The sequence below is a fragment of the Panthera pardus genome, unplaced genomic scaffold, assembly GCF_024362965.1.
Source record: "Panthera pardus isolate Hobbes unplaced genomic scaffold, ASM2436296v1 HiC_scaffold_12, whole genome shotgun sequence".
In the NCBI taxonomy this organism is placed as follows: Eukaryota; Metazoa; Chordata; class Mammalia; order Carnivora; family Felidae; genus Panthera; species Panthera pardus.
In genome coordinates, this window is record NW_026526677.1 from 99926301 (window position 1) to 99953762 (window position 27462).

At 52.9% G+C, this 27462-nt stretch overlaps 1 protein-coding gene and 1 long non-coding RNA gene across 4 annotated transcripts in view; one reads left to right on the forward strand and one right to left on the reverse strand.

Moving 5' to 3' along the window:
• Window positions 1-26643, forward strand: part of DSCAML1 (DS cell adhesion molecule like 1) — a 348919-nt gene extending 322276 nt beyond the window's left edge. Inside the window, exons 20-33 of one of the 2 annotated variants that reach the window (XM_053900429.1) lie at window positions 6391-6530; window positions 12646-12799; window positions 15135-15252; window positions 15621-15784; window positions 16029-16127; window positions 16810-16998; window positions 17453-17740; window positions 19236-19391; window positions 21651-21681; window positions 21810-21928; window positions 22211-22363; window positions 22983-23177; window positions 23804-24115; window positions 25598-26643. In XM_053900429.1, coding sequence (XP_053756404.1) covers window positions 6391-6530; window positions 12646-12799; window positions 15135-15252; window positions 15621-15784; window positions 16029-16127; window positions 16810-16998; window positions 17453-17740; window positions 19236-19391; window positions 21651-21681; window positions 21810-21928; window positions 22211-22363; window positions 22983-23177; window positions 23804-24115; window positions 25598-26073 — 2594 coding nt within the window. In that variant the 3' untranslated portion in view covers window positions 26074-26643. Of the gene's footprint in view, window positions 1-247; window positions 445-6390; window positions 6531-12645; window positions 12800-15134; window positions 15253-15620; window positions 15785-16028; window positions 16128-16809; window positions 16999-17452; window positions 17741-19235; window positions 19392-21650; window positions 21682-21809; window positions 21929-22210; window positions 22364-22982; window positions 23178-23803; window positions 24116-25597 lie in introns of those variants that run through there. The other variant, XM_053900430.1, reaches the window with a different exon arrangement.
• Window positions 14898-17592, reverse strand: LOC109278585 (uncharacterized). 2 transcript variants are annotated; one of them, XR_008421290.1, is made up of 5 exons: window positions 17491-17592; window positions 16799-17020; window positions 16286-16409; window positions 15336-16138; window positions 14898-15230 (listed from the first exon to the last, which is right to left on the reverse strand). It is a non-coding gene; the product is annotated as an uncharacterized LOC109278585 (long non-coding RNA). The 2 variants fall into 2 exon arrangements; XR_008421289.1 differs by having other exon boundaries at window positions 17479-17592.
• Window positions 26644-27462: the final 819 nt, after the last annotated feature.

Below are 27462 nucleotides of genomic sequence, written 5' to 3' on the forward strand. Positions count from 1 at the left end.
TGCCACTTGGCAGAAGGTCCTGGAGGGTGAGAGTTGTTGAGAGGAGGGTCTCAGGCTGGGACTGATGTTAGAGAGCTTCCCAGGGCAGCCCAGCACTCGGGGAACAGAGCAGTTTAATCCAGCTCCCCACTCTCCCTAAGCCCTGCCCTTCTCTCAGATCGGCCCCCTCCACGCCGTAAGCTCTGAGCAATTAAATATTTACCAACCTGCCTGCCCTACTTTTCCTGCCATTAATCCCCCCATCAAGGTTTCCTGGGACGGCTCCAGGCAGAGCCACCTGCTCTTATGTGGAGACCAAAAGGGGACTGTGCTCAGAGCCCGGCCCCTTCCAGAGCCTCTGCACCACACACACGGGCACCTTCCCAGCCTCCAGAGAGGAACCACTGGGGCCCCCAGACTTCTTGCAGCCTATTCTGACGCAAGGTCTGAGCCATAAGCACCTCCACATGTTTCACAAAGGTAAGGGATTCCCCACAGGGGAACCCAAAGTTCCGAGGAGCTTTCAGCCTTTCGATTTAGAGCTGCCTGCAGAGGCTCACAGGGATGATCGCGGGCAGGGAATGGGGCCCTACCGTGAGGCTCCGCAGAGCGGAGGGGCTCCCGTGAGCGCGGCAGAAGAAGGGTCCCAGCCCTGCCAGTTATCGGCAAGTCACTTAACCTTTCTGAACCTCAGTTTCCTCGTGATAAAATGGGGACAGTGATGCCTCTTTGGGTTGTCCCAAGAAGCACGTTAACTGCAAAATCCTTTCTAAAACGTGCGGTGCTAGCAAACAGCAGGTGTCTAATGGCTGCCAAGGTGCTGGCAGTGAAGTGACTGCTTTGGGAGGACCCAGGCACCCCGGAGAGGCTCAGTGCCCCCCAGAGGGAGGCCCCCGGGCCAGAAGGAATCCCCTGTCAGATGAGGTCTCGTCAGAACAGCGGCCACACTTGACATGTGTACCACATGTGGTCATAAGCGTGGCTGAGCCTTGCCAGTAGCCCTGTGAGGTACGTATTATGTCCATTTTAGAGGTGAGAAAAGTGAGGCATAGGGAGCTAAAGCAACTTGCTGAATGTCACTCAGCTCCTCGGAGGCAAATGAAGACCTTCTTGCCTCCATATCCTCTATTCTGTAGGAGACAGGAAGCTTTGGGCTGTGAGTAATACAAGTTAAAGAAAAAAAAAAAAAGGTTTCAGCAGTAAGGGGATTTATTATCACACGTAACAAGAGGTCTTGAGGAGGCAGCTCCACAGGGTTGGTTCACTCCGTGGGCCCCCGTCCTCGGCACGTCACCTGTCCCTCCCGCGGCTCCCGGCATCACGGCAGACAAGACCGAGTTCAGAGTCGGAGAAGTGGCCTCCTCCTATGGGCCTGCCTCTCTCGGGGAGTGAATAAAAACCGGCCCAGAAACCCCTCCTCAACAGATTTATCCTCATGTCCCATTGGCCACCCTGGGGCAACGTGCGTCTTGCGAAGCCAGTCACTGAAAGGGGAATGGAATGATCGCGGCTGACTTCCCCCGAGTATGGTGAATCCCCTGGTGGAGGTGATGGGGACGGCTTTCTCTGAGGGACGGAGGGGCATGGGTCCCCAAGGATCAGGAAAGAACGACAGCCGATGGGCGGGCAGACAAGCGGGCACTACACCAGCCCGGCCCCACCTCCTCCCGGTTCTCCCATTGTGTCGATGGCAGTTATTACAGCTCTTTCCGGCTGACTTGGGAAGCAGACAGGCCCGCATTCTGGCTCCAGCTCTGCCATGGGAGCTTGGACGAATAGCCAAAGACACTGTGACTCCCTACCTACCTCCCCCTGCCTGCTCCCCTCCCCACCCCACCGCCAGCTCAGGATTTTGCATGTTTCCAAGGAAAAAATGAGCAGGAAAGGTAGAGAAAACCAAAAATAAATTAAAAGATAAAATGAAAACAAAGTCAAATAAATTCAAGCTCATTTCTTTCTATTTTTTTTTTTTTTTTTTTAATTTTTGAGACAGAGAGAGACAGAGCATGAACAGGGGAGGGGCAGAGAGAGAGGGAGGCACAGAATCCGAAGCAGGCTCCAGGCTCTGAGCTGTCAGCACAGAGCCCGACACGGGGCTCGAACTCATGGACCATGAGATCGTGACCTGAGCTGAAGTCGGACGCTTAACCGACTGAGCCACCCAGGCGCCCCCAAGCTCATTTCTTACGTCCGAATCCCCCAGTCTATAACTTGGTCTCAGGCTGACTTGACTGGACTTTGCTGTTCATGAGCAACAAAGCCTCTTGCTGACACCCCAACTCCCCTGGGGATACCAAATCAGAGTGAAGGCTGAGCTGGCTTTTAAACCATTTTAAAGATATTTAGCCAAAGAGGAGGCTTGACTGGACCTGTGTTGCAGGAAGGTAACCCTCACAGAAGCGTGGACGACAGATGGCAGGAAGGGGCTGGGGGTGGGGGCAGGGATGAGGACTGGCCTCAGAGAAGCCTGTTAGAACCTGTGGGCATCTAGGCAGAGAAGCAGAAGGTGTGTGCTAGGGAGGCAGGAGGGGAAGGTGGAGGGAGAGGTGGAGACAAGCTCAGAGAGACGCGTCAGAGGCTTTACACTTCCAGTAACGGTGGACTATGTGACTCAAACCCACTCTCCTTCTTGCTGAGAACACTAGGAAATCCGGATAAAATATTTTTTAAAACACCTGCTTGAAGGCATCAGAGAGCTGGCAGGAGAGTGCAGAATTACTGGGCCAGGATCCAAGGGAGAGTGGAGGCCCAGGAGGTGAGCCTGGCATTTGGAACCGCGCTCCCCGTGGGGGACATTTGCCGAATCTGGACGCAGTGGCTGAGAATCGGAGCAGCACTAGAAAGCCGTGGATTGGAGTCAAGGGCCTGTTGGGGCAGGCGGGTCCCTCTCACTTTGAGTTGAGACCATGAGGGCAGCACTGTAGGATTAAAGGTGCACCAGAAGTACACAGCCCAGCTTCAAATCATCTCAGTCCTGGAAGTTAGAGTAAGGTAACCCCAGATTGCAGGTCAGAAGCAAACACAAATTCTCCCTTTAGGAAGATTACATCATCTGAGGCCTCAAACTATTTCTACAAACAATTTTGCAAATGATGTGTCTGGCACCCAGTAAAAAACTATGAGGAACAACGTGAACAAAAGCAGGAAAAAAAAGAAACAGATAAAAGAAACAGACCCACAAGGAGTCCAAACACAGGTTTTAGCAAATATGAACTTTCAAATAGTTATTCTTTTTTTTTTTTTTTTAATTTTTTTTTCAACTTTTTTTTTATTTAGTTTTGGGACAGAGAGAGACAGAGCATGAACGGGGGAGGGGCAGAGAGAGAGGGAGACACAGAATCGGAAACAGGCTCCAGGCTCCGAGCCATCAGCCCAGAGCCTGACGCGGGGCTCGAACTCACAGACCGCGAGATCGTGACCTGGCTGAAGTCGGACGCTTAACCGACTGCGCCACCCAGGCGCCCCTCAAATAGTTATTCTTAACAAGATTGAAATTTTAAGAGAACTGGAGACTATCGAATGGAAAATCTAGAAACCAGAGTAACTATTAACCTGAAATTAAGGACTCGGTAGATAGATTTAATAACAAATGAGACACAGCTGGAGAGATAACTAGTAGACTGGAAGGCAGATCAGAAGACCCAAAAGCAGCTCAGAAAGACAAACGAACGGAAAACAAAAGAACAAGTCAGAGATAGAGCAGTGATTTTCAAACTTGACTGTGCATACCAATCCCTTGGGGGTCATATTAAAATTCATATTCTGATTCGGTAGGGTCTAGGGCGGAACCTGAGATTTTGCATTTCTAACATGCTCCCAGGTGACGCTTCTGCTGACAACTGGACCACATTCTGAATATCCAGGGCACAGAGGATGTGAGAAGAAGTCCCGAAGAAGAGGAGAAAGGGAACGGGGCAGAAGATAAAATGCCTGAAAACTTTTCAGAGTTGATGAAAGACATCCATCCCCAAAGCCAAAAGCACTCTGCAGACTCCACAAGCAATAACTTAAGGAAGTCCGCACCTAGGCTCATTGCAATAAAGCTGCTAAACAGGAAACGCAAAGGGAAAATTCCTAAAAGCAACCGAAGCGAAAAAGACCAGTTATCTTCACAGGACCAACAATTAGATTAACCGCTGCTTTATCAGAAACAATGGAATAATAAAAACAAGACAAGAAACAGTGGAAGCCTCGGAAGTCAGAAAACAATGCAGAGGTATAAAGTGTGTAAGGAAAATAGTTGTCAACCTGTGATTTTATGCCGAGCCAAAATACTCTCCAAGATTAAAATGAAATAAAGACGTTTTCAGACAAAAACTGAGAAAATGTATCACCAACATACTTGCTCTAGAGAAATAGTAAAGGGTATTATTCCTTAGCTAGAATGAAAATGATCCCAGCTATGAGTTCCATGACGCAAGAAGCAAAGAACGAGTAAATGGTGAATGTATGAGTAAATCTCCATTAATACTGACTGTGTAAAATGATGATGACAGTGATATCATCTTGGGGAGGGTCTAATATCTGTGTATGTGTGTGTGTGTGTGTGTGTGTGTGTGTGTGTGTGTGTGTGGCTAAAATATACAACAAAGGCATAGAAATTGGGTAAGAAGTTTGAAGTCTCTTGCATTGTCTGAGAGGAAAAAAAAGGTGCCAATTAATGTTGTTAGGCTTTGGTAAAGGTTCACGTTGAGTAACCCCTAAAAGGCTGTCTAATAACCAATCTAATAAAGAGGGGGAATAAAGTATTTTTTAAAAGACTCGATTCAAAAAAAAGAAAAAAGCAGGAAAGAAAATAAAACTATTTAATAAGCTGAGGTATTTAAACCCAAACATATAAGTGATTGCATTAACGATAAATCAACTAAATTATTCAATTAAAGGATAAAGACTGTCAGACTCATCCAGCAATGAAACAAACCCAACTATGTGCTGTTCATAGGAGACACCTAAGACATAAAGGTAGAGAAAGGTTCAATGTGAAAGGATTAAAGGCATCATTAGAGATACAGAAAGACACTCTGTTAGGATAAAAGACCCAATTTACTAGTCAAATAAAACAGTTTCGAATTTGTTGTGAACCTAATAACATAATCTTAAAATATAGAAAAGCAAAGACCGACAGGACTACAAAAATAGACAAATACACAGTCATGGGGGAGATATCAACATACCCCTCTCGATTACTGCTGAGAAAAGAAGTGAGCAAGGACGGAAAAGATCTGAACCTGAGTTAGCACACCGGCCAGCCCCAGTGGCCACCCGTGGCCCCCTGCACTCCACAGCATGCAGAGACACTAGCAGAAGCAGGATATCAGGGCCGTAGCTGTGAGGGAGGGCTCAGGCCCCTGGATGAATGGCCATGATGGATCGTCATTTTATTTAGCCTAGAATTGTTGACCACTTACTAGATTTTTTTAAAAATCACAGTAGATGCTAGAGCAAAACTGATTATTGTCACCGTTTATTGTCTTCTATGTGGCAGGCACTGTGCCAGGTGCTTTATTTTAATTATTACTAACTGTCTCTACAAACCTTTAATGTGGTTGTTATTATGTCCATCATCTATATGGGGAAACTGAGACTCAGGGAGGCAAAATGAGTTGAGTAGGATGCCATCACTGTCCTCAAAGGAGCATATAAAGCTCCCAGGAGGGAAGACAAGTGCACAGCAATTCAAGGGACAGATGAAGGGGAGCTGAAAACAGGAAGCCTCCAGTCTCCCAAGCAGAACCCTGGGACCCAGCTGGGCCAGGCAGGACCAGAGATGGGGACAGTGGGAGGGCAGAATACATATGAATTGGTATTCCCTTAGGATGAATATCCCGGCCAATTCTCAAGTAGACTTGCCCTCCTAAAAACAGAAAGGGCCTAAACAGCATCCCAGGGGCAGTGCCCTGGGCACATGGCAGGAAACCCTGTCACCCATTGGCTGACACCAGCCCCTGACCCTCAGGACACAGTCCACTCTGTGAGTCCATGGAGCCCCCAGCCTCAAGGAGCTCACAGGCCAAAGAGCAAAGTGACCAGTATATATGTTTGGTCTGTATACAAGCTAGTAGTTGAACGTTGGGAGAGGAAGCAGGTTAAGTTCCTAGGGATCAATGTGAAATCCCCATGGATTCTGTTTCTCTCTTGAGTGTCCTAAGTCCTTGGTTCTGGCCAAACAGTTTTGAAGCTGGCCCTTCCCAATGCCTTCATCTTGGAAACTTTGTTACAAGCCCCAAATGATCACCTTTCTCCTTACCTGTTTGCCATGCTGGAACCTCCCCCCTTTAAACCATGGCTCCAGGATGCCTCCTCCAGGAAGCTCTCCCAGATTGATCTGCCTCCCTCTCCCCACCATGTTATTCTTTCCCAAAGGTTAACCTCCTCCCTTCTCCAAACTGACCTGGCCTTCTCCCTACTTAGTTCCAGGTCCCCCTGCAGGCATCAAAGCTGTCCCTTCGTCCGCCAGCAGTGTGGTTGTCTCTTGGCTCCCCCCAGCCAAGCCCAATGGGGTGATCCGCAAGTACACCATCTTCTGCTCCAGCCCTGGGTCCGGCCAGCCGGTAAGTGGGCCCAGTGCCCAATGATGAGAGGGACAGGAGAAAGGGAAAAGTACCCTGAAGACCAGCTGGCTTCCGGGTCAAACCCGGGGGCTGCTTATGTCCATGTTTCTACCTAAATTCATGGATAAGAATGGGCACTGGTCACCCAAGAGCAGCTGAAGCCTTACCTGGTGCCCATCTTGGGTCAGTCCTCCGATCCAGGGGCTGCAAGGTGGTCACAACCCCTGGAGGCTTCTTTGAGTCAGGCGGTCACCACCAAGCAGATGTGAAAGGGAGACCAAGGCCTGGGCTCTTCTGGTCTTCTGGTCTGGCTGACCAAGGAAGGTTCTATCAGGCCCCAGAGCTGGTGACTGGGGCCTGCCTGGTCCATGGCCTCTGGAAATGAATCACGCTCCAGCGTGAATGGTCTGGGCTCCGAGGGCTGCTGGAGCTCTGTCCTGAGCGGCCTCCTTAGCCTGGAGCCCACTGGAGGGAGGAGGAAAATGGCAGACAGTAGAAGGAAGGCAAGGGCATCTCTCTCTGGGCCAGGGCTGGGCCTCACTGCTGGGGAGAGGACTCAGACTTCAATATCTGCCCAAAGCTGGGAGTACAGTGCAGTCCTATGGATATGCATATCCATAGACTATGCCTATCCATAGTATGCATCCTTCCCTCTACCTTTCCCGATCTCCAGCCTCTCCAGCACTGAGTTCTGCTGGGGGGCTACTCTGGAGCACAGCCGTTCTAGTTACTTGAGCAGGTGCACCTGCCCTCAAGGGGTGTCCAGTCTAGTGGGGAGGGGGCGGGGCGCACCAGGGGTGTGCGGGAGTAGTAGCCGGGAGATGTGCTCAGGACATCTCAGGCAGGCAGCAAGGAGCAGGAGGTGGCCAGCTTCCCCCTCCGCCAGCAGCTTGGGATGGGACAGCAGCCCGAGCATCTGCGGATGAGCTCCTGGCAGCCAGGAAGCATCTCTAGCTCCGCTCTGCTCTCCTGTGGTCTTTCTGAGTTACCCTCTGAGCAGTTGGTGGCCCAGCTCCGTACCAGTGAGGCCAGAGTTCTTTTGCCAGAGGAGAAGCCCAGAAATGTGGGCTTTTTAGTGACTCTGCGTCCTCCCCTCCATCCTCACGGCCACCAGCCCATATGCAGAAAAGTGCACATATCGTGGGCGTACGGCTCCATGACATCTCCTAGCACATTGGGCAAGCAGCACCCAGAGCAGGGAACACGACATCAGGACACCCCAGAGGACCTCCTTGTGCCCCTCCCGGTCACCACCCTTCCCCTGCCAGGGTGACGACCATGCTGACTTCAGATTAGCGTTGCCTGTTTATGTCCATTATATAAGTGAAGTTCATACCATTAATCTGACTTCTTTTACTCAACATTATTTTGAACTTGTGAATTTCCTCCACACTGTTGGGTGTGGTTATAGATCATTCACTCTCACTTCTGTATAGGTTTCCACCGGGTGCCTGTATAGAATTGTTTCATCCATTTCACTACCCATTGATAGGCATTTGGGTAGGTTCCAGTTTGGAGCTGTTCCTTGCGGCACTGCTGTGCACACCCATACACGTGTGTACTGTCGGGTGTGTTCCCAGGAGAGGAAATGCGGGGCCCTGGGGTCTGGACATTGAGAATGCGCTGCCATTGTTGGGTGTCTGTGCCAACTTTCCAATCGATGTTTTAGCCGTGCTGTCTGCCCCTCCTTCCCTTCTCCCTCTGTTCCCCCACCCCCACACACATCCTAAGCTTATCACCATTCTGGATGCCCACTGTGCCTTTTCCCAGCCCACGCCTCTGCCACTGCTGACCCCTGCCGTGGCATGGTCTTTATCCTCTGTCATATACTGAATGCATTTGATGGCAATTAGCTGCTCACTTCTCTGTCTCCTGTGCTGGTCCGTGGGGCCCTGTGAGGACAAGGGCAGCATCTTTTCATCTCTGGGTCCCCCAGCTGCCAAACACTGTGCCTGGAACATCATTGTCACTAAATGCATGTTTGATGAATGAATTACGAGCAGCCTGGCAATTGTAAAGCCTTAGACGTTGGGCAAGTTTCCCTTCATGAATTGATGGGAGAGGGTAGTCATTCTCCAGCTTGGTTTTGTGCGGTCATTTCCTCCTCCGACAATGAAGCCTTTCAAATGAGTGCTGCCTCCTCATTAACTCAGGCTTCACGAGCCCCCAGAACGGAGCTCCTGGGTCCCGTGCCCTGCTGGAGACCCTGGGGCCCTCCCTGCTTCTCTTCATGTCCTGAGCACAAGCACGTAGGAAGCTCCTCTCTCCTGGGGACGGTTCCTATCTGACAGTGGCACACAGGGGCCAGGGGGCCTGTGCGATGAGAACTTCATTCAGTTCAGCCACCTTATAGAGGAGGAACTGCCCTCAGCGAGGGACCCAGACACCTGACCACCACATTGTGTGATGTGTGATGTGTGATGTGTGAGGTTACCGCTCTGCACAAATATACTCCAAATTCCAAACAACTGCACTACAAATTCGCTTATGAAAGAGACCTAGGAGTGAGCGCTGGGGGTGAGGACACAGGCGTGTACATGTGACAGGGCAAAACCACGGGTGTGAGTGTGAGGTTAGAGGCAATGCACGTGAGTCTAATGTATGCACACGTACTAGGGTGTGGAATCCTGAGAATAGACGGGAACCGCATCTGGCGTGGGCTCCCGCAAGTTATGCCCTTGGGGGCAGCCAGAACTGCAGGGAGTCCCGTTAGAAATTGTACCAAACGTGTTCATACACTTGTTGTTTTTCTCTGATTCTCAAAATGATGCAATTTTATTGTACAAAATTCTGTAAATACATAAAAGAATAGACAGGAGAGTAGAAATTACTTGTACTCATTCCCTGAAGATAAATGCTGGCAGTGCTTTGGTAGATAGCCTTCCAGCCTTTGATCTGTACGTATATTATGGGGGGGGTTTTAATAAAAAATTAAAATGAATTTTTACATAATGTTATATAATCTGTGTTTTCCATGTAATATATCTAGGCACTTTCCCACACCATCACATACTCTTTTCAGACATGACCTTGAATGCCCATATGTATATAATCTATTTAACTAGTGCCCTCATTATTCTTTCATCTATTTTCAAATGTTCAACATTGTAAATAACATGTCATTGAACATTCTTCAGATAAGTCTTTATGCACATGTTTTATCATTTTCTTAGGTAAATTTCTATGGTAATTCCTGAGTCATAAAGAATATGGATATTCTTTTTTTTTTAACGTTTATTTATTTTTGAGACAGAGAGAGACAGAGCATGAACGGGGGAGGGTCAGAGAGAGGGAGACACAGAATCTGAAACAGGCTCCAGGCTCTGAGCTGTCAGCACAGAGCCGACGCGGGGCTCGAACTCACGGAACGTGAGATCATGACCTGGGCCGAAGTCGGACGCTTAACCGACTGAGCCACCCAGGCGCCCCAAGAATATGGATATTCTTAAAATGTGCATACGTGTTTGTGAATTACCCCTCAGAAAGTTGGAACCAATTTATGCTTCCACCAGCAAAATAAGTCCATATTTGTTTCTTACCCCCATGCTAATCCAAAATATTATGTTTCATTTTTGCCAGTTGGATTGGAAAAAAGGGGTCCTGTTTTAGGTATATTCCTTTCATTACTAGTTAGGTTGATTATTGTTATATGTTTATTGACTGGTTTTTTTTTCATCTTTGGGTAAAATTGTCAATTCATGTCCTTTATCCATTTTTTATTTGGGTGGTTCATGGTTTTTTCTCATTGATTTGTGAGTGCTCTTTACATAGAAGGATAATAGCCTTTTTAAAAATCGTATTGGCTGCAATTATTTGCCAGCTCATTGCTTGCCTTTTGACACAATTTTTGGTGTGCCGTAGGTTTTGTTTTCATATAATTCAAATTTATGAATCACTGTCATTTGTGATTTTTGCGTTTATTTTTATGATTAGAAAGACAAATATGTTCACAGTTTTACCTTTTTCTTTTTAACTTTTGATCCACTGGGACTTTATTTGGGAGTATAGTGATGTGTTCTTATTTTTTATTTATTTTTTAAACGTTTATTTATTTTTGAGACAGAGAGAGACAGAGCATGAACCGGGGAGGGTCAGAGAGAGGGAGACACAGAATCGGAAACAGGCTCCAGGCTCTGAGCTGTCAGCACAGAGCCCGACGCGGGGCTTGAACTCATGAACCGCGAGATCATGACCTGAGCTGAAGTCGGACGCTTAACCGACTGAGCCACCCAGGCACTCCCAGTGATGTGTTTTTAAAAGCGATTTCAGGAGATTCTTGGGGAGCCCAGGTTCAAAGGAAGACCCCGGGATCTGGATTCGAAGCTAACACCTTCAAAGGGAAGCCAAACCTTTCCTGTGTAGACACAAACGTACGCTCACGTACACACTGACACACAAGCACGCACATTCGTCTTTTCTCCACACGTGCACATGCACACCTCAATCCTCACGGAAGAGTGAGCCGGGAGAAGAACGCGTCCCAGTTTACAAAGGACTCGCCCAGCCCTCGCCTATTTGTGCCTCTCTGTAACCACACGGGGTAGGCAGAGCAGTATCGCTTTCTTAGTTCACAGAATAGGAAACCGAGGCCCCGGGAGCCTTGAGAGAGAAAGGTGTATGAGCTGTGAGACTCACGCTTGGTAAGAAGGGCAGGCGGGTGTTGGAGCCAGTACACCACCCACTTCGTGCACAGACAGGAACTACAGGTACCCGCACGGTCCCCTGGGTGCCATAGCCTGCAAAGACTTCCCAAGTACCAGGGCTGAAGGTGGCTTTGCACCTGTCTGCAGCAGGGACCCCCCTGGTTCAAGGCCAAATCTCCATTAGGGAGGCAAGAGGGAGACTCTGCCAGGGAGCTCTATGCGTATTGAGGAGACGCCTGTGCCTCCTTCCTAACATCTCCCTGCAGATGGCCTGGGGCCAAAAAGGATGGTTTCTCCTGCCATAAGTCATCGGGCCCCTCAGTCCTCCCGTGGGGCACAGAGAATGTCCCTCTGTGACCCCATCTCTATCTGCAGGTCTGTCCCTCAGCATGTGGATGAATGCGTCCACGTGTCCGTGTGCGTGTGAGCGTGCATGTGAGCATGTGTGTGCACGATCCCGTGACTGCAGAGATAACTAATTATTAGCTCCCTCTGGCCTCAGGGCCCCCCATCTGTTCCGGGGGCTGCTCCCCCCTCCCTAGACTTCTGCCCTGATTTCAAAGAGGCCCCAGTGCTGCCCTCCTTTCCCTTCCCCGCGGCTGACCAAAAAATAAAATGAAAGTCAGCCCCATCCCGCCTGGACCAGGGAAGGGGCTGACAGGAGGTCTGCAAACTAGCGCTTATCAAAAGCTCCTTCTCAAATTCATTTCAATATCTGAGCCTCTGGTTTCCAAGGCAACATAATCTTTTCATCAAAGCAACTGGTAAAACCACTGGGATCCGATATTGTTTTGTTGGCAACTTGTCAAAAGTGTCATTTGGTTAAAAAAAAATTTATAGATTTATACAACCTACAAATATATACGGTGATCTATACCACTAATAATCATTAATAAAGTGTTGTCCCGTGAAGCTTTCCGGGTTCCGTCTCCCACCCCTTCTTCCCCCAGACGGTTTGCTCCCGCAGAATGAAGGAGTGGTAATTAGACGGCGGGGCGGGGAGGTGGTGCGGAGCCGGCTCGGGCTGGGGGCGCCCGTCTACAGCCCTAATAAGGCAAATGCGGTAATTTAGTTTCTTCCCAGAGACTCCCTTTCCCCGGGGTCTTCCTGGGACCCTCCCTCCTCCATTCTCCCTTCTCCGGACTCCCTCCATCACTCACCCGAAACACTCACATCCCCTGACCTGCAGCCACACTTGCCAGGGTCTGGGTCGGCCAAAGAAGTAAACCGAGGCTGGCCCAGCACCACGCCAGAGAAGGCCCACGAGCCCCCAGGGCCAAGCCCGGTGCAGACTCTGCTCACTGTTGCTCCCAAACAACAAAGGGCGAACGAGGCAGGATCCTGCCTCCTCTCCCCACCCCCCTGACTGGCCCACCCCCCTACTCTGAGCCCAGGTCCCCCAAAGAAGGTTGGGGTTGGAGGCTGGAGGCCCAGGAGGCTGGGTTTTACACTTCTCTGCCCCTGTCCCGCAGGCTCCGAGCGAGTATGAGACGAGTCCAGAGCAGCTCTTCTACCGGATCGCCCACCTAAACCGTGGGCAACAGTACCTGCTGTGGGTGGCCGCCGTCACCTCTGCCGGCCGGGGCAACAGCAGCGAGAAGGTCACCATTGAGCCTGCGGGCAAGGGTAAGCGGCGCAGGCCGGAGGGGAAGAAGCGGCCAGAAGCCCCCTTCTAGAATTCGGGCTCTCCCAAGAGAGGGGGTGTCTCTCTCCACCCTCTCTGCCACCTGGCCGAGAGGAGCTGGCGGGCCACCCGCCTCTGTCCCGCATCCGCCAACACTGGGCCTCTGCTGCCCCCTGACTCCCAGAAAGCCTTACAGCACGCTCCAGGCCGTGCAGCTACTCAGGGCCCGGTGGCATGGAGGGCCCCGGTCCCTCCTCCAAACTCGACTCCAGGGCTGAAAGAAGGGACATCAGCCTCACTCCCAGCTCGAGGCAGAGCCTTTGTCCCAAGGCTCGGCTCCTCCAGAGGGGGCGGTGGCAGGGTACGCGGCTTCCACGGGGCCGAGAGCCATAAAGGGAGCTTTGTCGTTTCAAAGCCTAGAGGTAATGCCTCTGATGGCTGATTCACTCGATGCACGGACACTTAAGAGAGCGCAGACCTAGGAGGCCCTGGGCTAGATGCTGCACGCGGAGTTTGTTCTTAGGGAACACCCCCATCGAATCCCTGGCCTGGGCAGAAGTATGGCATGAGGGCATATGCACCCCCGCGTTACAGGGAATGACAGGTGTGGGGCCCCGGCCCGGGAGCAAAGAGGCAGCCGCACAGCAGCTGATGTGCCCTCCGTGCAGACCGCAGGCCATGGGATCGACCCGCTGCCAGCCCACTTCAGTCCTCTGCCTTGGTTCTGGGCCTCCGTGGGAAGGCCACCTTCCTCTCGGGCCGGCCTCCTCCCTCAGCCACCTGAGTCTCTAGCCCTGGGGCCCTGGGAACCCACCCCAGCCACGTGGCAGCACCAGGCCTGGAGCTCTACAGCGTTTGGTGGCCTGGTTAACTTAACACCTGTGACACGGCCCGGTGGTCTGAGAGGGACCTGACGCGACTACCCTCTCCGGGTGCCCTTGACGTCTTTGCCTTTCTTGCTTTCCGTGAGGCCGCTTGTGCATCCTGGTGCTCCGAGCGTGCTCCTGTCAACCCCGGGGGACGTTCCTTTCTCCTCCGTGGCTGTATGTTACTGCCAGCCCTGTGTCAGTCTACATGCCTGCTCCCGGTGACTCCGTCCCTGGGCCGCTGACTCCCACATCGGTGTCCGTGGGACACTTGTATATCTGGGTGCTTCCCAGTTACTCCACGCGGGCGACCCCAGGTTCAGTGGGAGCGAAGTATCCCCGTTCCTCCTCCTCCTCCTTCCGTGTGCCTGGTCTCTGTGAGGGCACCAGCACCCAGCCGGCATCGGGCAGTCGTCGTCCCCTCCCCCTCTATCGCTTCCTCAAAGCCAGGTCCTTCCCCGAGTCCTGCCGGTGCTTCCTGGAGCCCCTCACCTCTTGCCCCACTTACATCGGCTCCAGCCGCCATCTTGCCACTGAGCCACGTCCTCTGCCAAGCCATCCTCTGCCGGCACCGGGGCTTTATCTGCAACCCTACTTTGAACACGTCACTACTTACTTATCGGCTCCCGGTGGCTCCTCATGACCCCAAGAGGAAGTCCAGCCTCCTTGTTCTGCCGACAGAGCGCCCCCCCCGCCACCCGCCGCCCATGCTTCTGCTCCTACTCACCACCCGTCCCCCTTCACCCACCCTGGGCTTTGGTCACGTCAGAGTATTTGCAGACCCTCACACTTCCCACGGGTCCCAGGCCTCCAGGCCCCTACTCGGTGCTGCTGCCTCTTCCCACCATGACTCTCCTTCCCTGCACAGGGCCTTCCTTTTTAGCCTTCAAGATTCAAGGTAAAGCTTCCAATTCCAGAAGCCTCCCTGGCTGTCACCTCCACCACCACCGAGCTGGCGGAGTCCATTCCTCCTGTGGGTTCCCACGGTTACTTGTACCTATCCCTACCGTAGTATTCTCGACCCGTGGGGAAAAAAAAATGTTTTTAAGTTGGGCTCCATGCCCAGCGTGGAACCCATGACCCTGAGATCAAGACCTGAGCTGAGAGAGCAAGAGTCAGATGCTTTACCGACTGAGCCTCCCAGGCGTGCCCCTGCCCCCATAATGATCCTTTTTAAGTGTCTGTCCTGGACAATGTGCAACTCGAGGACAGGAAATAGATCTTCTTCACTGTGTGAGTCTTCAGAGCCTCATGGGAGACCTGGCCCATAGCAAGTATTTATTTGATAAATGTTTGTTGAACCAATGACTCCCATCTGAGCTTGCCTGCACCCACCCCTGCTCCAAGCTCAAAGCGGAGGTCAGGTAGGAGATGGGGGGCTTGATGCGTAAATTTGGGGAGCCCCAAGAAAGGCCGCCCAGTACAGCATTGTGGGTAGGAGTGGGGTGCCCTCACGTTCTCCTCCCCGTAGCCCCAGCGAAGATCATCTCATTCGGAGGCACCGTGACAACACCCTGGATGAAAGACGTCCGGCTGCCCTGCAACTCAGTGGGAGATCCAGCCCCTGCTGTGAAGTGGACCAAGGACAGGTATGTGCGGGACCCTGGAGGGCTGACTGACCCAAGTGATGGGTGGTAGATGAGCCTTAAAGAAAAGAATCGGGTGCCTTTACCTTCCAGCTGACCAGAGGCCCTGCCGGGTGCACGGCTACTGCTCTCCCAGGAGGCCTGGGCTCCCTGGCTCCCCACTGTTGACGGCTAAGCATCTCCCCTCCCTGGGTGCCCGAAGAGGGCAGGGTTACGGGATATCCCCAGGAAGTGCTGAGCAGAGCCAAGGGCCCTGGGCCGCCTAGCCAGCCTCCTTCTGCTCCCAGCCCTGTGTGCCTCCAGTCCTGAGGGAGGCCCCCGGAAGAGGGGGGTGCTTACCATAACCCCTCTCTGCCCCCCCACCCCTGCAGTGAAGACTCGGCCATCCCTGTGTCCATGGACGGGCACCGGCTCATCCATACCAACGGCACACTGCTGCTGCGTGCTGTGAAGGCTGAGGACTCAGGCTACTACACCTGCACGGCCACCAACACTGGAGGCTTCGACACTATCATCGTCAACCTTCTGGTGCAAGGTAAGACCCTGGAAGGCTGGCCCCCCGGCAACCTCCCCAACGACCTGGGCGACAGACCCTCAGTGGGACAGAGGTGCCACATGGAAGAGAAGGCAGGAGGGATGGAGAGAAGGAGCGGGAGCCGGGGAGGCTCCAAGAGGGTGGGAAAGCCAGGCCTTGGCCCTCACTTGCAGCTGGGAGACCCCACGCCCCCGTCATCGGATGTTAACGCTTTGTGGTGAGGGCTGGTGGCTTTCCCTCACAGTTCCCCCGGACCAGCCCCGCCTCACTGTCTCTAAAACCTCCGCTTCATCCATCACCCTGACCTGGATTCCAGGTGACAATGGGGGCAGCTCCATCCGAGGTGAGAGGGGTCTGGATGAGGAGGGGGGGAAAGGGGAAGAACCTCTGGGCCCAGGAGCAGGGGAAGGGCTTCACCCACTCCCACCACTTGGTCCCCATAATGCCCCAGAAGTGATCAATGGCCAGGGGGATGGGCAATTCGGACCAGTAGGAAGTTACCCAAGTGCCACAGAAAGTCACCAGCCTAGGTATCCCACGTTTAGGCGGCCCACCCCAAATGCTGCTGGTGAGCTGTGTGAACCTGGAGAGATCTGTTTTCTTCTCTGGGCCTCAGTTCCCAAATCTGTAACAGTAGACAGAGAGTGCTTCTCGGCCTCGAATAAGCACATGAATCACCAGGAGGCTCTTAAAGAATGCAGATTCTGATTCAAGAGGTCTGGGATGGGATCTGAAAAGCCCCCAGGTGATCTAATACCGCTGTCAGGGGGACCATCCCTGGAGTAGCAGGGTCTAAGTAGGGTCCCTTTTAAGCCTCAAGGCTCTGGATTCTGCTCCCTTCCCCACCTTAGCTGCTAAAGAGAGAGCGGGAAAACTCCTTGCAGCTTTGGGTCCAACCTGCATGGGCCCTCCCCCCATCACCAAAGGCCCCACTCTGCCCCTGCCGGAGCCCAGCCCCACGACGCCTGTTGGGGTGTCCCAGGCCCCGCCACGCCCGCCCTGAGCCAGGCAAACCTCCCGGGCAGGCTTCGTGCTGCAGTACTCGGTGGACAACAGCGAAGAGTGGAAGGATGTGTTCATCAGCTCAGGGGAGCGGTCCTTCAAGCTGGACAGCCTCAAGTGTGGCACGTGGTACAAGGTGAAGCTGGCAGCCAAGAACAGCGTGGGCTCCGGGCGCATCAGCGAGATCATCGAGGCAAAGACCCACGGGCGGGGTGAGGCTTAGCGATCACCCAGCTGGGGAGAGATGGGCCCAGGCCATGGGGATGGAAGATGGCTGGGGTAGGCAAGGAGGGCGCTGGGAAGCGGAGACTGAGGGGAGGGGCTTAGCCGCGTTCCGGCCTATGGATAGCACCTTGACCAATCACAGTAGGAGAAACAGGCCCCACCTCCCTGGCGGGGTAGCCGATGGTGACAGCCTCCTCCTTCTCCCCACATCCCTTCCTCCTCTGCTGAGGCCTTCTCTCCAGGTCCTTCCCTCATCCCCCTCCTCCTCTGTCCCCTGGGGCATCCCTAGTCCCATGTGTGCCAAACGCTGTTCCCCAGAGCCACTGCAGCCCCCCTGACCCAGGGTACTCCTCCCCCCCCGCGGATGAACGAACCCTCCTCCTCTCTCTCGGTCTCTAACCACGCTCTCTCCCTGTGCCCCCCCCCCCCCCCGCCCCCCAGAGCCCTCCTTCAGCAAAGACCAGCACCTGTTCACCCACATCAACTCCACGCATGCTCGGCTTAACCTGCAGGGCTGGAACAACGGGGGCTGCCCTATCACAGCCATCGTCCTGGAGTACCGGCCCAAGGGCACCTGGGCCTGGCAGGGGCTGCGGGCCAACAGCTCCGGGGAGGTGTTTCTGACCGAGCTGCGCGAGGCCACGTGGTACGAGCTGCGCATGCGGGCCTGCAACAGCGCCGGCTGCGGCAACGAGACTGCCCAGTTCGCCACCCTGGACTACGACGGGAGTGAGTCGGAGAGGGTGGGAGGGGCAGCACCCGGACCGCGGGGAGGTGTCCCCAGGGAAGCCGGCAGAGAGGCAGATGCATAAAGACAGGACAGACAAATCGAAAAACAGACAGGGAGGAAAAAGCTGGAGACAGGGAAGGGAGCAGCAGACCCGTAGGCAGGCAGGCCGGTGGGCAGGTGCGCCCGTGACCATACAGACCTGCAGATAGGCAAACGGGTCACACTAAGACAGACAGTCTTGGAAGGTGCAGTCCTTGCTCTCTGTTGCTTCAGAGAGATGGAGAGGAATGTAGAGGTGTAGTTGAGGCCCTGCCCTCGGAGGACCCTCTGCTAACATGGTGCATTAGCCAGGATGGGACTGTCTGTGCTGCAGTAACAGATAAACACTAAAAGCTCCAGGGCTTAGCCCAGTAAAGATCTGCTTCTTGCTCTCATAACGCCTTGAGAGGGTTGGCTGGCCACCATCTTCTAGCTCTGCCATCTTGAATGGGTAGCCTCCAAGGTCACCAAGAAGAGAAGGATAAAAGAGGCACCCCAGTTCTTAACTGCCTTGGCCAGGAGGTGACGCACGTCACTTCTGTTCACACTCTGTTGTCCGGAACTAGTTACCTGATTCTCATCTCACTGCCAGGAAGTCTGGGAGGTGTAGATGAGCACGTGGATGTTTGGTGTCTGCCACGTGGGGCACTTCCTACACATGCATACGCTCACACACACGCATGCACACACATGCACATCATGCACACACACACATGCATGCATACATTAAAGGTACATGGAAGGCTGAATTCATAGAGATCCATTGTCACAAGGTAAATGAAGTCGACCCGTGCGTTAAGGAAATCGAAGAAAAGCAGTAGCAGAAGGGGATGGGCTCAAACAAGGAAGCTTCATGAAGGAGATGGCTCTTATTCAAGGCTTTGAAACAGGCAAAAGAGGGGCTTTGCAGAGGGCTATGTCAGCAGAACTTACTGCCTCTGTGCAGGCACCCAAAGTTAGCAGATACTGCCCATGGGAGGGGGGGATCAAGGAGACAATGCAGCATTGAATGGCTTTGTTCCCATCTGGGGAAGAGACCCTGGGATCCCACTGCTCTGACAGTGGTCTCTCAGATTCCCGCTATCCCTCCCCCATTTTACGAGCTGGATGGGGGCATCTAAGCTCATCTGTCCCCCCTCTAGAAATGAGCATTGAACTCCAACAGGAAGGAGACTATCTCTGAAAGACTTCAGGATAATTCTAAAACAGCCCCACGAAGTCATCAATTTCATAATGCAGCATAGAAACTACATGATTGTTCATGGATGTCCTGATCTGACCAGAATTTGGGGGGTGGGGGAGGGCAAAAGGGGAAGGCTGGGGCTCTGTGCCAGGAAGTGGGGGTCAGAATGAGACCAAGGGCAGCAAGAGAGGTTCAAGGGCTACCCCACCCGGAGGACTCTGTATAGATCCTACTCATAAGGGACATCTGACTCCCTTCTTCACCCCATTCAGGTACCATCCCTCCCATCAAGTCTGCTCAAGGTGAGGGGGATGATGTGAAGAAGCTGTTCACCATTGGCTGCCCGGTCATCCTGGCCACTCTGGGGGTGGCGCTGCTCTTCATCGTTCGCAAGAAGAGGAAGGAGAAGCGGCTGAAGCGGCTCCGAGGTAGGCAAGTTTCCTACGGGCTTCCCAGGAAGGAGTGTTGGCCCTCAGCCACGCTGGCCACCTTTCATTGGCTCATGGCACCATCTGGGCAAGAGAGTGTACCTGTGTCTCATTGAAGGGAGAGCTGCTACTCCAATCTTCTGAAACTTTAGTTCTCACTGCTTCCTCCTCTGTGCCCCCAAGACTCTGTGCCTGACCTAACCAGGGCTGAATTTTAGAGGTGCACACTGGTAAAGCCATATTGGTTTAAATATGTAAACATTTCCATGTCAGGGGCACCTGGGTGGCTCAGTCGGTTAAGCATCCGACTTCAGCTCAGGTCATGATCTCGTGATTCGTGAGTTCGAGCCTCTTGTCGGGCTCTGTGCTGACATCTCAGAGCCTGGAGCCTGCTTCCGGTTCTGTGTCTCTCCCTCTCTCTCTGCCCCTCTCCTGCTTGTGCTCTATCTCTCTCTCTCTCTCTCTCTGTCTCTCAAAAATGAATAAATGTTAAAAAAAAAATAAAGAATAAACATTTCTATGTTGTTCCCTTCCACCCTGGATCTTCCTTCTCTCACACAGGATCCCTGCGATTCTTCTAGGAGCTGGCCACTAAAGCATAGACCTGCAGGTGGTCTCTAGGACCTTGCTCAGTTCTGACTGTGTTGCTTCCAGAATGTGTCTGATGTTAAATATTTTGAATATCACCCCTGTCCTAATACATGATACCATAGACTGGCATGAATGGGTCTGATTTACCTTGATTTCCCCAGGGCCTAGTACAGTGTCTGGGACCTAGTAGTTTCTTAACAGATGGTCATTCATTCATTCGGAAAACATTTATTGAATATCTGCTGTATTGTAGATACTTCCATACATTGGAGATATAAAGACGAATGAAAGAAGAGTCCATAGTCCTCATAGAGGACTCCTATGAGTCAAGTCCTCATAGAGTTTATAGAGTCTAACATGAGAAGCCAGGGCACAACAGTAGTACAAAAGAGGGAATTACTAACACTGCCTTGTGTGTTTAGGAGTCAAGTGGATGGATGGATGGATGGATGGATGGATGGATGGATGGATGATTGGATGAATGGTTGAGTGATTAATTGGATGGTTGGATGGAAAGATATATAGGTGGAAGGATGGCTGGATAGATGGTTAAATGAAAGGTTCAATGTATAGGTGGTTTAATGGATAGGTGGCTGTATAGATAGATGGAGGAGTAGATAGATGAACGATTCGATAGATGGAAAGATTAATGGTTGAATGGATTCATGTGTGGATCCATGGGTAGGTGGATGGATGGATGTATATTTGAATGGATGGATAATAGATGAATGATTAGGTAGATGGATAGATAGTTGAATGGATGTTTGGATGGCTGGAGGATGGATAGATGGATGGATAGATAGATGGATGATAAGATGGACAGATGATTGTATGACTTTATGGATGTATGGATAGGTGATTGGATGAATGGTTGAGTAGATGAATGGATAATTGAATGGATAGATGGATGGATGGATGGATGGTTGAACGAGTGGATTGTTGAATGGGTAGATGATAGATGAATGACTGGGTGGGTGGGTGGAGAAATGAATAGATTGATAGGTAAATGGATCAATGGTGGATGGATGGATGGATGGATGGATGGGTGGGTGAGTAGATGGTTGGATATATACATGGAGCTAGATTCATTCTTACAGATTAGTTTCATGATTCTCATTCTCCTCAGAGGTCTAATGGATTAACTAGGCCCTTTGCTTTTTTTTTTTTTTTTTTTTTTTTGTCAATTCATCCATGGACTTCTTGGGGACAGGTGCCCAAGAGGAAGAAATGAAGTCTCTTGGTTGATAGTCATTTAGGGATGCCCACTGACCACCTCAACTTCACTCTCTTCTCTTCTCAGCAGACAACTGAGGATGGACCCTCCACTGGTACCCATACCCAGCCTGCTATGTTGTCTTGTTTAATTAGAGTCGATTCAAGAAACAGATGGAGCAGTTTACATACCCTCTCCTTTGGGAAGGACCTCCATATTAGATAAAAATCTGAGGAAAGGAAAACAGACCTGAGCCAAACCTCACACCAGGAGCAGTCAGACCTTATTGTGTTTTAGACCATCTTGGAAGCCCTTTCACTTCTCCCTCTTCTTCCCAGGAGACCAGCTCTGGTCCCGTTTTAGGGAACTCCCCTACCTTTTCCCGCATGCCTCTGCCAGTTTTCATCCTGCTCAGACTCTATTCTCACCGAGCCCCTCTCTCTACTCTTTTGCAGATGCAAAGAGCTTGGCAGAAATGTTGATAAGGTAGGTGTCACATGGCTGCTTCCTCCCCTGCAGAGGACAGGCTTCTAAGACCCCACTGTCCTGCTAAACCCTCTCCTCCAGCCCCTCATGGCTGCTGAGTCACCCACCACTGGCCCTTCTCCCCACAGCAAGAACAACCGAAGTTTTGACACCCCTGTGAAGGGGCCTCCCCAAGGCCCGCGGCTACACATTGACATCCCCAGGGTCCAGCTGCTCATCGAGGACAAGGAGGGCATCAAGCAGCTGGGTGAGTGACAAGAGCCACAGGCTCTCTGTCCCGCTCTCCCCCAGGCCACAACCCACAAAGGGCAGCCACCAGCCCTCCCAACAGTGCCCAGAGCTCTAGCAGCAGCCCCACCAACAACTCAGCAACCTCAGAACTCACTGAAGCTTCTCTCAAGGGCTAAGTTTCCTCCTCTAGCCGAAAGAATTATTCTGTCCTTTCTGGGTCTCAATGTGGGATAAAGACAAAAAGACATGCGCAACGTCCAAAGAGAAGGACTCCTACTCATTGTCCTTCTTCCCCCAGGAGATGACAAAGCCACCATTCCTGTGACGGATGCTGAGTTCAGCCAAGCTGTCAACCCGCAGAGTTTCTGCACTGGTGTCTCCTTGCACCACCCAGCCCTCATCCAGAGCACAGGACCCCTCATCGACATGTCTGACATCCGGCCAGGCACCAGTATGCCTTATCCCCAGGGAGACAGACCTCTTCCCACACAGGGTGTCTTGGGCACAGCATGGGGCACAGGCAATAAAAAAAAAAAAAGGTGGGAGAGGAACAGCGTGGAAGAATGCAAAGAGCACTGGAGTTAGAGTCTACAGACCTTGACTAAAGACTTACTTAGCTGTGACCTTGGGTATATTGCTAACTTTGTCTCTCTGGGCCTCCGTTGCCTTACCTAGACATTTGAGGGTTGGGTGTTCTTGCTCTCCAAGGGCCTTCTGCCTCTAGCGCTGCAGCTCTGGACATCAGGATAGAACACATCAAGGGCTATGGGGAATGAGTGCACAAGAGGCAGCAGGAGAGGAGGCGACATTCTTCCCCCCGCAGAAGGAAAAGATGGGGTGGGTGGGGAGGACCAGGATGCCACCCACTGCCCCCACACCTCACCACCGTAGCTCCGTTCCTCCGAGGCCAGCTATGTGGTTGGGAAAGACAGCATTTTCAGCCTCCCCACGGGAGCTTCTGTGGCTGCTTATGCCTCTTCCCTGGCTCTGCACTGCCCTTCTGGTAAGTGCCAGCTGCCCAGGCCTCAGTGCCCTCAGCGGACGTGCTAGCCATCGCTTCCTGTTTGCAGATCCAGTGTCCAGGAAGAACGTCAAGTCAGCCCACAGCACCCGGAACCGGTACTCAAGCCAGTGGACGCTGACCAAGTGCCAGGCCTCCACGCCTGCCCGCACCCTCACCTCTGACTGGCGCACCGTGGGATCCCAGCATGGTGTCACTGTCACTGAGAGTGACAGCTACAGTGCCAGCCTCTCCCAGGACACAGGTGAGCCCAGGGCCCTGCCCGCGTCTTGCTCTCTGTTCTTCACTTCCCCTACCTTCCAGCTCCCCCTTCCGTTTTCCCAGCCTCTACCCACCAGCTCATGGGGGCCAAGACACAAGTCCGCTTCATTGCCAGCTGGCCACTGACTTACTGTGTGGCTGGCGCAAAAACACTTGACCTCGCTGAGCTCTGCTTAGTCAAGGATTTCACTTTGCTATCCCAGAAGATGTCAGAGAAAATGGTATGTGTGATGTTTGTTGGAGAAAGAGCGGAGTGTTCCAGGGGGTGGGTGCTTATTTTCAAGAATGGAAGACATTCTGCCCTTTATTCACCGAAGACCCCACTTCGGCCACCACTGCCACCTTCCCAGGGGGCGATCAGGGTCCTCAGAGATGACCACTGGGGTCAAGGGTAGGGGCACTGCTCAGTCTGGTCTCGTTTTTGTTTTTATTTTTATTTTTTAATGTTTATTTTTGAGAGAGAGAGAGAGACAGAGCGCGAGCAGGGGAGGGGCAGAGAGAGGGAGACACAGAATCCAAAGTGAGCTCTGGTCTCATTGGTAAATGAGACCCTTCTCCCCATGACCCGCCCCCCATTTCTTCTCACCTCCACGCTCTCCGTCTCCCCAGACAAAGGACGGAACAGCATGGTGTCCACTGAGAGTGCCTCGTCCACGTACGAAGAGCTGGCTCGGGCCTACGAGCACGCCAAGCTGGAAGAGCAGCTTCAGCACGCCAAGTTCGAGATCACCGAGTGCTTCATCTCCGACAGCTCCTCCGACCAGATGACCACAGGCACCAACGAGAACGCGGACAGCATGACGTCCATGAGCACGCCCTCAGAGCCCGGCATTTGCCGCTTTACCGCCTCCCCGCCCAAGCCCCAGGATGCCGACCGAGGCAAGAACGTGGCTGTGCCCATCCCGCACCGGGCCAACAAGAGTGAGTGCTCGGCCCCCCTCCCCTGCTGGGTCCCCTGCCCTGCCACCACGTGGGGCCGGCCCGCCTGGGCAGGGCTCCTTGGCGGCGTGGGCAGCGCAAAGCAAGTACTCGGCAGAGTCCAGGTCAGGGTCCCTATCCTGGCTCAGCCGCTTAATACCTCCGTGGCCTTGGGAAGTCACTGAGCCTCTCTGGCCTTCCTTTTCTCGTTTGTAAAATGCAAGTGACAGCATACACTCTGCGTTGTCGTAGCGGACACCGGAAGTTCTGGATGTGCCCGACGCAGGGCAGGTTCTCAGGACGTAGTGATCCTCCCCTTACCCCGAGGCTGTGCCAGCGTGGGGACACGGCTGCCCAACGGCCGTGGGTCTCAGTGCCTTTCAGATCAATCCAGACGCGAAGGAACAATCCTGGCAGCTCAGCCCATGGTGGCCAAACCTCAATGGTGGACAGTGACCTAGCCTGACTGGGAACTGTCTGACCCAGGGGCCTGGCCAGAGCATATGCCCTTCAGGGTTGGTGGGACAGCCGTAGGATAACCGGAGGGGGGTCCATCAACGGGCACTGGACCACACTATACCGTGCAAATCATGCACAGTCTGGTCTGCTCGCTACTGGCCTTGCTCAGTGGCCATGCTGATCGGGGCCCTCGGGACCATCTAGAGAAGAGCCCAGGGTAACGAAGTACAAAGGCTTTGGAGATTCGCAGCCCTGAATGACACCCCTACCCCTTCTAGCTGGGAGAATCGGGGCAGATCACTTAACCTCTCTGAACCTCAGTTTCCTCATTTGCAAAATGTGGGCAGGTATTAACCTATATCCAGGGGGCTACAGGGACTAAATGAGATCATGTAAGGAAAGTTCCTGGCACAGTCACAGGACAGAGGCACATTTACAGGTGAGGATGCTTATTGAGCCGAGGGATCAGGGCGCAGGGGTCCCGGAAGCGTGTCATACGGAGGTGGTTTGAGAAATCAGGAAGATCCCACCTGTGAGAAAGGAGAGGGGTGAGGACACGTAGCTGACTTCAGACCTCTGGACGGCAGCCGTGGGAAAGGTGGAGGTGTGGGGGCGCTTGCTATGTGGCAGAATATGTGGCGGAAGGCAGAATCAGGCTCAGCGTGGGGAGTCGTGGTTTTCAGAAATGAGCTCTCCCCCAGCTGAAGCTGAGCAGCGTATACCGGCCATTTAGCAACAAGTATCAATTTATTGAGCAACTACTACATGTGCTAGCCACGGTAACTGAAGCACTTTCCGTATTTGATCTCATTCACTACTGACGGTAATCCTATAGGGAAGTGCGATTGTCCACATCTCACCGATAAGGAAACCGAGGCTCAGAGAGGTCAAGTAACTGACGATTGCCTGGCTTGTGGAGGGACTCCCAGGTCAGATCGGGGGAAAGACTGGGGGGTAGGGGGTGGCACGAGCAAGCTGGCTCCCAGAGGCCTCTGCCTCCAACCTTTTCTGGCTCTGTGATTTCAGGTGACTACTGTAACCTGCCCCTGTATGCCAAGTCGGAGGCCTTCTTTCGAAAGGCAGATGGGCGCGAGCCCTGTCCCGTGGTCCCACCCCGAGAGGCTTCCATCCGGAACCTGGCTCGAACCTACCACACCCAGGCTCGCCACCTGACCTTGGACCCTGCCAGCAAGCCCTTGGGCCTCCCGCACCCAGGGGCCCCTGCTGCCGCCTCCACAGCCACTTTACCTCAGAGGACCCTGGCCATGCCAGCACCCCCAGCCGGCACGGCCCCCCCAGCTCCCGGCCCCACCCCTGCCGAGCCCCCCGCGGCCCCCAGTGCCGCCCCTCCGGCCCCCAGCACCGAGCCTCCGCGGGCCGGGGGCCCACACACCAAAATGGGGGGCTCCAGGGACTCACTTCTCGAGATGAGCACATCGGGGGTAGGGAGATCCCAGAAGCAGGGGGCAGGGGCCTACTCGAAATCCTATACCCTGGTGTAGGGGCACGGTGAGAAAAGCGGCCCCACGCTCGGACCTGTCTGCACCTCCAGCCCTCACACACCAACTTGGCTGTTTTCCTGCATTATTTATATTAAACTGACAGACAGAAACCAACCGACAACGAAAAGAAAACCCCCCGAGTCATGAACGCTTGTACATAGAACTCTTTTGTACAAATGAAACTATTTTCTTCTTCTCCATGAAGCCAGGGCACAAAGAATTTAACAGTACAAATCAACCCCTCCAACCCCACAAAATATGCGTGGAGAGATCTATATACATATATAGGGAGATGGGAACGTGTCGACAAGCTATGTATCTATATATTTCTCTCCCCTTATTTTGAGACAGAGGCACAAAGACTCAGCAATTTTTCCCTCCTACTCACTCAACCCTCCTTTCAATCTAGGCGGTTTTGACAAAGACCAAACTCCCAACTCAGAGACACTGCATGCGATTTTACTGTTCCAAGAAAACCAGGACTTGCTTCAATTTGCAGATGCTTATGTGTTAATACCTTTTTCTATGAAAAAAAACCCAGCGCCGTGTGCAATAAAGGTTATGTTTCTACGTGGTAGCTTTTTTCCCATCTGGCAAGGGCCAGTAGGGAGGGGGGGGAGAAAGGAAAGGCCCCTATGCCTAGCTGGCTATCTCTCATGGGGAGACTGTGAGAAGCGCGGGTTTTAGCTCAGCAGGTTAAACTTTTTAAAAGGCTTTTAATTAGCCCGGGTGCATTCTTGAGCACCTGTTCTGTTCTCAGATCTGGGCCGGCCCCTAAAGGGGGCCAGCGGTGTGGCTTTGAGCACGCTCCTAAACCCCTCCGGGCCAGTTTCCTTATCTATAAAATGAGGCAACGTTGCTGAGAGCTTGGGGAGCTTGGAATGGGGGGTGGGGAGGCTAAGTGCTGGCTTCTCTCCTCCAGGAGAACATGACCGTGCCCAGGGAAGTAAAGCTAGGCAAACCACAAGTGCTCACTTAAGTCATATAAGAGGTGCCTATAAACTGGGAGGGGGAGGAAGAGATTCTATGTATCCTGGGGGTTGGGACAGAGCCGGAAGTTCTAGGCTGTTAAGGCAAAGTGAGGCCAAGGAGAAGGAGTGAGGCCATCAGAGTTTGGAGAGGTGAAAGGGGCTCATGGAGGAGGGAAATGGAGCTCCACCAAAGAGGACGGGCCAGCAGGCATGCCGGGAACCTTGCCTGGTTTTGGAGGAGTTGGCATCAGGTTGCCAGGTGGAAGGGAACCGGGGCACAGAGGGTCCTTATCTGCTGAAAGGACGTGTGGGCGGGGCCTCCGAGGACGTTCAGGTTTGAGTAGGCCCGGAAAGACCGCAGGTGGCCATTTCCCTCCTCCCTCCAGCACGGCCAGGAACCCCTGGGTGAAAAGACAGT